The sequence below is a fragment of the Trichomycterus rosablanca genome, chromosome 25 (assembly GCF_030014385.1).
Source record: "Trichomycterus rosablanca isolate fTriRos1 chromosome 25, fTriRos1.hap1, whole genome shotgun sequence".
Lineage (NCBI taxonomy): Eukaryota > Metazoa > Chordata > Actinopteri > Siluriformes > Trichomycteridae > Trichomycterus > Trichomycterus rosablanca.
This window is the reverse complement of record NC_086012.1, coordinates 9,344,313-9,356,437: the sequence shown is the minus strand read 5'-3', so window position 1 is coordinate 9,356,437 and position 12,125 is coordinate 9,344,313. Positions and strand designations below refer to the sequence as shown.

General features: G+C 41.1%; 1 protein-coding gene across 1 annotated transcript in view; it reads right to left on the bottom strand.

Moving 5' to 3' along the window:
* The window catches only part of kirrel1b (kirre like nephrin family adhesion molecule 1b), a 166,797-nt gene that overhangs the window by 77,177 nt on the left and 77,495 nt on the right, over window positions 1–12,125 (bottom strand). The window contains exon 2 of the mRNA XM_062987779.1: window positions 490–642. Coding sequence (XP_062843849.1) covers window positions 490–642 — 153 coding nt within the window. The remainder of the gene's footprint in view (window positions 1–489; window positions 643–12,125) is intronic.

Sequence of the window (12,125 nt, the reverse complement as noted above, 5' to 3'; positions counted from 1 at the left end):
CAATTTCATGCTGCCAACTTTGTGGGAACAGTTTGGGGATGGTCCTTTCCTGTTCCAACATGACTGCGCACCAGTGCACAAAGCAAGGTTCATAAAGACATGGATGAGCAAGTTTGACCTCAACCCAATAGAACACCTCTGGGGTGAATTAGAGCGGAGACTGTGAGCCAGGCCTTCTCGCCCAACGTCAGTGTCTGACCTCATAAATGCGCTTCTAAAAGAATGGTCAAAAATTCCCCTAAACACACTCCTAAACCTTGTGGAAAGCCTTCCCAGAAGAGTTAAAGCTGTTATAGCTGCAAGGAGTGGGTCAACATCGTATTAAACCCTATATATTAAGAATGGGATGTCACTCAAGTTCATATGTATGTGAAGGCAGATGAGCGAATTCTTTCAGCAATATAGTGTAAATGCGAAAACATTTTGTATACAGGCGATCGCTTTATGTCGATTGTGTGTGTATGTGTGTGTGTGTGCGAGACATCTTACCCCTCAAGTCCTCGCCGATGCCAAGGGCAAGTCCATCTTTGGTCCATTGGATGATACCGGTGTAGTTAAAGACCACACAGGACAGCACAACCCTCTCCCCCAACACCACAGACTGATCTGCAGGCTCCTGAGAAAACCGCGGCCCAGCAAGCACTGAAAAAAAAGGGGTTCAGTTATTTTAACTATGGTATGTATGCTTTGTAATATTTGGTCATATTTTTTTGGCTGCTTTTTCAACAAATGCTCAAAACAGCATAAACACATGACTAACCACAAAACAAACCCCACTGCATAAACACATAACTAACCACAAAACAAACCCCACTGCATAAACACATAACTAACCACAAAACAAACCCCACTGCATAAACACATAACTAACCACAAAACAAATCCCACAGCATAAACAAATCCCTAACCACAAAACAAACCCCACAGCATAAACAAATCCCTAACCACAAAACAAACCCCACAGCATAAACACATAACTAACCACAAACAAACCCCACAGCATAAACACATAACTAATCACAAAACAAACCCCACAGCATAAACCAATCCCTAACCACAAAACAAACCCCACAGCATAAACACATAACTAACCACAAAACAAACCCCACAGCATAAACACATAACTAACCACAAAACAAACCCCACAGCATAAACAAATCCCTAACCACAAACAAACCCCACAGCATAAACACATAACTAATCACAAAACAAACCCCACGGCATAAACCAATCCCTAACCACAAAACAAACCCCACAGCATAAACACATAACTAACCACAAAACAAACCCCACAGCATAAACACATAACTAACCACAAAACAAACCCCACAGCATAAACACATAACTAATCACAAAACAAACCCCACAGCATAAACAAATCTCTAACCACAAACAAACCCCACAGCATAAACACATAACTAATCACAAAACAAACCCCACAGCATAAACACATAACTAACCACAAAACAAACCCCACAGCATAAACAAATCTCTAACCACAAACAAACCCCACAGCATAAACACATAACTAACCACAAAACAAACCCCACAGCATAAACACATAACTAATCACAAAACAAACCCCACAGCATAAACAAATCTCTAACCACAAACAAACCCCACAGCATAAACACATAACTAACCACAAAACAAACCCCACAGCATAAACACATAACTAATCACAAAACAAACCCCACAGCATAAACAAATTTCTAACCACAAACAAACCCCACAGCAGAAACACATAACTAACCACAAAACAAACCCCACAGCATAAACACATAACTAATCACAAAACAAACCCCACAGCATAAACAAATCTCTAACCACAAAACAAACCCCACAGCATAAACACATAACTAACCACAAAACAAACCCCACAGCATAAACACATAACTAATCACAAAACAAACCCCACAGCATAAACACATAACTAACCACAAAACAAACCCCACAGCATAAACAAATCTCTAACCACAAACAAACCCCACAGCATAAACACATAACTAATCACAAAACAAACCCCACAGCATAAACACATAACTAATCACAAACAAACCCCACAGCATAAACACATAACTAATCACAAACAAACCCCACAGCATAAACACATAACTAATCACAAACAAACCCCACAGCATAAACCAATCCCTAACCACAAAACAAACCCCACAGCATAAACACATAACTAACCACAAAACAAACCCCACAGCATAAACACATAACTAACCACAAAACAAACCCCACAGCATAAACAAATCCCTAACCACAAACAAACCCCACAGCATAAACACATAACTAACCACAAAACAAACCCCACAGCATAAACAAATCTCTAACCACAAACAAACCCCACAGCATAAACACATAACTAACCACAAAACAAACCCCACGGCATAAACAAATCTCTAACCACAAACAAACCCCACAGCATAAACAAATCTCTAACCACAAACAAACCCCACAGCATAAACACATAACTAATCACAAAACAAACCCCACAGCATAAACACATAACTAATCACAAAACAAACCCCTCAGCATAAACACATAACTAATCACAAAACAAACCCCACAGCATAAACACATAACTAATCACAAAACAAACCCCACAGCATAAACACATAACTCACCACAAAACAAACCCCACAGCATAAACACATAACTCACCACAAAACAAACCCCACAGCTCAAACAAATCCCAACAAAAAAAACCCACAGCATTTTTTTTAGTTTAAAAACTAACTTTATCTTTTGCAAACATGCATCCTCGAACAAACTCAGAACATAATTACACAGACACTCGCTGCAGCGAAGGCGGTGTACATGCATTTGCATCATCCAGCAAAAATGTGAATGCCGGTGTTCAGCAGATTCTCTTTCCATCTCTCTCTGTCATTCTGTTTTGCCTACTCGTACTATTATTAAATCAATAATGTTAGATAAGTAAAAAATATATAAGTGAAAAACTCCCAAGTTTCATTCTTTCCTTGAGCAAGCTTAACCTTTAAGAAAATGTAAGAATGATGTGTGGTATTAGTGCAGTGTTGTGCTGCCACAATAACAAATTTGTGCTTACAATGCAATAGCATAACACATTACAATACAACAAATAAATAATAACATGAAAACACAGCAAATTATGAACTAGTAAAAATATTCAAATCTACATATAAACTATTTGAAGTACAAAGCAGATTATGGCTGAATCATTTATTTACTTTAGTTTGCAACATTGTGGGTCTGTCCAGAGATGGGGACTCGAGTCTACGAGTCGAGTCCAAGTCGCACGTAATGCCAAGTTCCCACTACACGACTTTCCAAGGTCAGAAATACTGTAAAACTTGTGTGTGTCAATGTATTCTGATTTAAACTATATTATGCCCCTGTCCCACCTTTTTACAACTTCTCCCCTGTGTTTCCCCTCACACCGTATCTTGCGTTCTCATTGGCTGTTCGACATAGCACTCATTGCCAGTCGGGCAACTCAGATTCAGATATCTGACATGCTAGAAATCTCACTTCAGTCAGCGAGCGCTCGGCGATCACTTGGTGAGCCGCTCGGATCGAGTTGTTGAGTAGTTCACACATAGTGATTGAGAGCCGAGTTTCGATCACTGAGCGAATGCCGAGTTGCTCCCGAGTCGGCAAATCTAGCGCTGACCAATCGGCGAGCAAAAATCAGGGCAAAAGTCGCACACACAGCAACTTCAGACTCAACTCTGACTTGTTTCAAATAATTTGGAATCGACTCATGACTCGCAAAAAAATGACTTGTAAACAAGAGTCCCTAGTGTTAGAATCAGAATCAGAATCAGAATACCTTATTGATCCCAAAGGGAAATTGCAGAATGTGTTAGCATGTGTTAACATTAGTTACGTGTGGAATTATATATATATATATTTACCCGCAACACACACAATGGGTAAATGTTACAGCCAGCTTCCCACTCCCTACAGTTTGAATTTCACTTCATTTGAATATTTTCAATACCTTTGGATTGGAATCTCACTTACTATGGTGGAATACCCTACATAGTGCACTTCACAGGAACAACTGGGGTGAATGAAACGCTCCTACAGAATTGGTGCTAATGGTTGAAAGCCGCTTTGATTTGAAAGACCTTCTGATTTAATTTTTAGTAAGAAATGGTGTTATTTGCATTTATTCAGTTTGCGTCACACAGATGATGTGTCAAAGAAACGCTTGTTTGGCTTTCTAACAAGTTAGTGATTTTATTCCTAATGGGGCAACACATGGTTATACATTTAATAGCATCTGGAAGAACATAAGCTAAGGTATGCAGTGGTTATGGTTTTAGGATTAGGAGTGTGTTTATGGGAATTTTTGACCATTCTTCCAGAAGCACATTTGTGAGGTCAGACACTGATGTTGGACGAGAAGACCTGGCTCACAGTCTCTGCTCTAATTCATCCCAAAGGTGTTCTGTCGGGTTGAGGTCTGGACTCAGGCCAGTCAAGTTCTTCCACAACAAACTCGCTCATCCACGTCTTTATGGACTTTGCTTTGTGCACTGGTGCACAGTCATGTTGGAACAGGAAGGGACCATCCCCAAACTGTTTCCACAATGTTGGGAGCATGAAATTGTCCAAAATCTCTTGGTATGCTGAAGCATCAAGAGTTCCTTTCTCTGGAACTAAGGGGCCGAGCCCAACTCCTGAAAAACAACCCCACACCATAATCCTCCTCCACCAAACTTTACACTTGGCACAATGCAGTCAGACAAGTACCGTTCTCCTGGCAACCGCCAAACCCAGACTTGTCCAACAGATTGCCAGATGGAGAAGCGTGATTCGTCACTCCAGAGTCCAGTGACGGCGTGCTTTACACCACTGCATCCGACACTTTGCATTGTGCATGGTGTTGTAAGGCTTGGATGCAGCTGCTCGGCCATGGAAACCCATTCCATGAAGATCTCTACACACTGTTCTTGAGCTAATCTGAAGGCCACATGAAGTTTGGAGGTGTGTAGCGATCGACTCTGCAGAAAGGTTGGCGACCTCTGCACACTATGTGCCTCAGCATCCGCTGAGCCCGCTCTGTCATTTTACGTGGCCTACCACTTCGTGGCTGAGTTGCTGTCATTCCCAATCGCTTCACTTTGTTATAATAGCACTGACAGTTGACTGTGGAAAATTTAGTAGCAAGGAAATTTCACGACTGGACTTGTTGCACAGGTGGCATCCTATCACAGTACCACGCTGGAATTCACTGAGCTCCTGAAAGTGACCCATTCTTTCACAAATGTTTGTAGAAGCAGTCTGCATGCCTAGGTGCTTGGTTTTATACACCTGTGGCCATGGAAGTGATTGGAACACCTGAATTCAATGATTCAATGATCTTGCCTGAGTTGTATAAACAATAAGTGCCTGTCATAATAATGAATGCATGCTAGCATGACAAAAAAATCAACAGATAAAACACCAGTTAAGTGTGGAATCACGTTGTGCAAGTTCTTGCTTGATATTAGACTTCAGCTGTGCATAGTTGCTGGTGTCTAATTCTTCTCTATATAATGATTTATATATTTTAACAGGGAACAGATCTGGACTGCAGACAGACCAGTCAAGCACATGCCCTCTGTGTCTGTGATTTGTTTGTTTGTTTATTAGGATTTTAACATCATGTTTTACACTTTGGTTACATTCATGACAGGAACGGTAGTTACTCATTACACAAGGTTCATCAGTTCACAAGGTTATATCAAACACAGTCATGGACAATTTTGTATCTCCAATTCACCTCACTTGCATGTTTTTGGACTGTGGGAGGAAATCAGAGCACCCGGAGGAAACCCACGCGGACACAGGAAGAACATGCAAACTCCACACAGAAAGGACCCGGACCTCCCCACTTGGGGATTGAACCCAGGACCTTCTTGCTGTGAGGCGACAGTGCTACCCACTTAGCCACCGTGCCACCCCTGTGTCTGTGAAGCCATGCAGTTGTAACATGTACAAAATAAGGCCTGGCATTGTCTTGCAGGGGCTCGACCCCTTAGTTCCAGTGAAAGGAACTCTTAATGCTTCAGCATACCAAGAGATTTTGGACAATTTCATGCTCCCAACTTTGTGGGAACAGTTTGGGGATGGCCCCTTCATGTTTCAACAAGACTGCGCACCAGTGCGCAAAGCAAGGTCCATAAAGACATGGATGAGCGAGTTTGATGTGGAAGAACTTGACTGGAGTCCCGACCTCAACCCGATAGAACACCTTTGGGATGAATTAAAGCGGAGACTGAAAGCCAGGCCTTCTCGTCCAACATCAGTGTCTGACCTCACAAATGAGCTTCTGGAGGAATGGTCAAAAATTCCCATAAACACACTCCTAAACCTTGTGGAAAGCCTTCCCATAAGAGTTGACGCTGTTATAGCTCCAAAGGGTGGGCCAACATCATATTAAACCCTATGGATTAAGAATGGGATGTCACTCAAGTTCATATGCGTGTAAAGGCAGACGAGTGAATACTTTTGGCAGTATAGTGTACAATCACACTTTAATGTTTTTGGAATGAGATGTCCCTCAAGCTTGTAGAAGAATGCAGAATAGGATTTCTAACACCACTTCTCTTGATCACTTCTAAGGCATGTCCTTACAGCTGTATGACTGTGGCTGTAGCTTATATTGTCCAGCTCATATTGTCATTCTGCTTAGTTCTCACAAGTTATTCAAATGATAAAATTAGATTTTTTTTCTGTGTAAAAAGGAAACCAAGTGATTGTTGAGGTCTAAAAGCAGCACAAGATCAGCCAGAAGAACAGTGTCCGATTAAAAAGTCATACCATTTTGTAAACGTCACTATCCACCTTGCTGGACGCAGCCTGAATACCAATGACCGCGCACAATGACATCATCGTCAGGGTGAGATGCCAAAACTGTCCGAGGAAATTTATGAGTTCCATTATTTTCTTTCTCTCTGTCTTTTTTTTCTGTTTCTTCTTGTCTCTCCCTCTTTCTTTATTCCAGACACACATGTACCAGCCAGACGTACCTGCAATAGTGCTGCTTAAGAATTTAGTTAAGAATGGTGACAAGGCCACCTGCAGGGTGCACAGATTAAAGGACATGCCCACCTGCCATGCCACTATGGGCCAGCAGGGGCATGAAGAAGCTGATGACTGACAGTGCCAAGTTCTTTATTCGGCAGTCTCTGAACCTTATTTGGTGTTAATTTGCTTCTGCAGTTAAATTCCGGCCTCTTTGCCAGATCATGGCTGGACCTCTCAGCTTGAAGTTTAGCTATTAGCTCCCTTGGTTGCGTTTCCCCCCCCATTTTCCTCCCAATTTAGTTGCATGCAATTACCTGATCACATTTTGCTTCCTCTCCCGCCGCTAACCTCCACTCCTGACCAAAGAGTGCTGTGACTAACACACGCCCCCTCTTTGTTACCTGCATGAGGCAGGTTTATATGGGGATCAGTATCGCATACAGAGTGTCATGAACTGATCTCCATTATCCCCCGTCTCATTGTGTAGGCATCATCAAAAATTTCAGAAGTTATAAGGAATCCCTCCGGCAATCCCACCCACAGACAAGCCAATCATTGCTCGTATAGGCCTCCATTGGTTTTATCTCATTCTTATGGTTGCTGGGCTCCACCTTCATGACACACTTGTCTGCACTGTTACATCAACACTTTGGCCAAAAATATGTAGACACCTGACCATGAATTTGTTATGCTACCACCTGACCATGGGCATAATATAAAGTCCCCCCCCTTTTTTTTTTAAAGCTTTGGAGTTTTTAAATACCATGTCCACTCATTGTCTACTCCATTAGACACTCCTACCTAGTTGGTCCACCTTGTAGATGTAAAGTCAGAGATGATCGCTCATTCTTGCTGCAGTTTGAGTTGGTCATCTTCTAGACCACCAGTGGTCACAGGACGCTGCCTACAGTGCGCTGTTGGCTGGATACATTTTTGGTTGGTGGACTATTCTCAGTCCAGCAGTGACAGTGAGGTGTTTAAAAACTCCATCAGCACTTCTGTGTCTTAACACACACTAACACACCACCACCATGTCAGTGTCACTGCTGTGCTGAGAATGACCCACCACCCAAATAATACCTACTCTGTAGTGATCCTGGGAGAGTCCTGACCATTGAAGAACAGCATGAAAGGGGGCTGCATGCAGAGAAACAGATGGACTACAGTCAGTAATTGTAGAACTACAAAGTGCTGCTATATGGTAAGTGGAGCTGATAAAATGGACAGTGAGTGTAGAAACAAGAAGGTGTTTTTAATGCTATGGCTGATCAGTGTATATAGGCTGTGTATTTATTATATAATTGCTGCTACAACTAGAACAATGTTGTTTTAAGTTTTACATTATTTTACATGATTTGGGAGGGTATTTTTTGGGGTATGGGAACATTTACAACTAGAAAAAGTATTTGCCCCTTTCCAGTTTCTTCTATTTCTGCATGTGTCACACTTATATGATTCACATTAAAAAACTACCTTTAATATTAGACACATAACTCAGTTAGAAAATTATGAGACATCATGAGAGCATGGAAAACTCTTGACAGATATTGACCAGAGACGAGGATTGCAGCCAGGTCCCCAGGACCCATGCAGCTCCTATTTTATCAGCTGTGCCACCATGTCGTCCACTTTTTCTCTCATGGTCTTCAATTATTCATCTCTCCCTCTCAAAAAAAAATCCATTTCGTTTGTACATGTTTTATTCACCCGTACATTCTCTCTGGTGCTAATTGCTCCTCAAGAGTGGTAAACATGTCAACCCACCACCAAAAGCCCAGCACACTGCACATGCCAGGTTATATTAAGATCACAATGTTTAAGTGTATGTGTGTGGAGGGCTGGGCTAAATGATGACATGAATATGTTATGTGGATAAAATTATAAGGTCTCCTTATTTTTAAGTTGAAATAATTAGCCACACTCATTGCTAACATGTGTATAAGAGCAATTATAATAAATATATAATCAATAATATGCTTTCAGCTGTGTAGTAATGTTTGGGGAACAAAGCTCTTCCAGCATGTCTGTGTCCCTGTGAACAAAGTGAGGTCCATTAAGACATGGTTTGATGTGAAGGAGCTTTTGTTGCCTGCATGAGCTCTGACATTAACCCCATTGAAATCCTTAAGGATGTACTAGAATGTTAATTGAGAGCCAGAGCTGTCTGTCCAACATTAAAGCCCGACCTTACACATGCTAATTTAAACGTATAGGCACATTTTCCAACATACACAATCTATAACCTTGTGGGCATGATTTCGGAATGGAATGGCCAACAATATCATGGACAGGTGTCCACACACTTTCAGCATTATAGTGTGTATAACATACTGTATGTCAACCATTTATATTGAACAACCCCAAATAAGTCTTACATTTACTTTGACTTTTATTTTATTGCAGACAGTTTGAACCCAAGATATATTTTATGTTTTGTCATTTGTTAATATACCTCCATTCCTGAATTTCAGGGCTGCAACACATTTCAAAAAAGTTGGGACAGGGGCAATTTAGGGCTAGTAATGAGGTGAAAAAACTAAATAATGATGTGATTCCAAACAGATGATGTCAACAGGTGTAATCATGGTTTGATACAAAAGCAGCATCCAGGAAAGGCTGAGTCTTTGATGAACAAAGATGATCAGAGGATCTCCAGTTTGTCAACAAATGCATAGGAAATGATTGAAATGTTTAAAAACAATGTACCTCAAAGAAAGATTGGAAGGGATTTGCATCTTTCTCCCTCTACAGTGCATAATATCATTAAACGATTAAAGGAATCCGGAGGAATTTCAGTGCGTAAAGGCCAAGGGCGCAAGCTTAAGCTGAACACCCGTGATCTTCCATCCCTCAGACGGCACTGCATCAAAAACCGCCACTCAACACTAGCTGATATAACCACATGGGTGAGGGATTATTTTGGCAAACCTTTGTCAAGCACTACAATACAGAGTTACATGCACAAATGGCACTTAAAACTTTACTGTGCAAAAAAGAAGCTCTATGTTAATCATGTCCAGAAGCGGCGTCAACTTCTCTGGGCTCGGAGGCATCTTACTGTGACCATCACACAGTAAAAACGTATTGTGGTCAGATGAATCAGCATTCCAGGTCTTTTTTGGAAAAAACGCATGCCGTGTGCTCTGGACCCAAGACGAAAAGGACCAAGTCCAAAAGTCAGGGTCTGTCTTCTGTGATAGGACACAATGTACAGAACTATGAAGGAAAATTTGTGCCAAATTGAAATGCAATCACTATAGTGAAAAAAATGTGCAATGCAATACACACATCATTGCTTTTTCCACAGTAGCATGCAGGAAAACAGGTAGGTTTATATTTATAAGAATGAAATTTAATGCAAATCAGCTTAAAATGCAACTAACTCGCAGCTGTGTGAGGTGTTGAATGTGCCAAAACAGGACGCAGGAAAATAGCTAAAGAATGGGCACCTCATTGCAGTTTTTACCTTGTTTGCACTGTGTGATTTTGTAATCTGTGATCAATTGTGTCTGTACAGCCCAATTAACCACACCCCAAATTTGGTAGAGGATTGTGATTGGACAGTAATTACAGCACACTGCTTGGACCAAAATACGATGCTCGTACTGTGTCTTGCTTTGGCACATTCAAATCACACAGTGAAATGTGTCAGTTTGGCACGTATTCTGTCTGTCCACACAGAACTTGTGAATGGATCTTAAATACATCTAGATTAAACACAACTTAAAAACAAGTCCTAATTCAATTAGCGGCCGGTCCCCCACCCCACCACACCCCACCCCACCCCACCCCACCACACCCCACCCCACCCCACCACACCCCACCCCACCCCATCTTTGAAAAACAGCTGTTAGATCTCCAACCTTTTAGGTTATTATCGTTACACTAACAGACCAATCCAGGTAGCACAGTGGTGCAGTGGGTAACACTGTTACCTCACAGCAAGAAAAGCCTGGGTTTGATTTCCAGGGCCCTTTCTTTGTGGAGTTTGTGTGTTCTTGGAGTGTCCTTGTTCTCCAAGGAGATTGTTTAAAACTAAAAGACTAAAAATCTTAGAAACATTTAGATTTTGGAGAGGGGTGCTCTGGTGGAATAGTGGTCTAATGCCAGGGGTGGTACAAACACCAAGAGAATTGCAATAGGGGAATTGGTAACTGGGAGAAAAATAAGGGAAAAATTAAAAAAAAAGAAAAAAAATTATAAATGAAAGGGAATATAAAGATACATAGAATTAAATATTGAATCCAAAATAAAGCTTTTTATTGCAGTCATTCCTTTTTAAGAATAGAACAGAATGTATTTACTTGCCATACATTTACATTTTCTGTATTTAGCAGATACAGTACTTTAATCCAAAGTGACTTACAGTACTGTGACCATATATATTGTCTAAGCAATTGAGGGTTAAGAGCCTTGCTCAGTGGGAACTTTGCAGTGGTGGGAACCAGCAACCTTTCAATTACTAATCCAGTACCTTAACCGCTAGGCTACCACTGCTGTTTATATATTTATTTAATATATACATACACGTGTTATCCACATATCACAGCTCATTTGCATTTTTGTTGCATTTTCCCCCTATTTGCAGCCATTGCACTGCACCTCTGAAGCCAAGAAGGGCACAAGGGCCCAACAGTGGCTGCATGGCAGAGCCAGGATTCGAACTCTCTGGGGTGGTTTCCCGAACAGGGTTTAACTAAAGACAGGAGTAGGCCTTAGTCTGGAATAGTGACTTTAAAAAGGACTTTCTGAAACACAGATTAACTACTGATTACTAACACATGGACTATGGAGTCCCAAACTAGCTTAATTTAAAACCACCTGTGCTAGTCTGAATTAAGTGGAGCAAAGCTGCCTACAAAACATGGAATGGATCCAAAAACGCTTAAAATTGATTGAACTGGAGAAGCAAATATAAGTATGACCATGGCAGCAGAGAAGAGACTGCGATCAAAAAACTTGGGACAGTACGGAGAATGCAAATAAAATAAAAACACAGAGTTTTTACAGTTTAAACCCAAGTTCATGTTTTGCCTGCTCAACTTCATTTTATTTCTTAATATACCTCCATTCCTGCATTTCAGGCCTGCAACACACTCCAAAAAAGTTGGGAT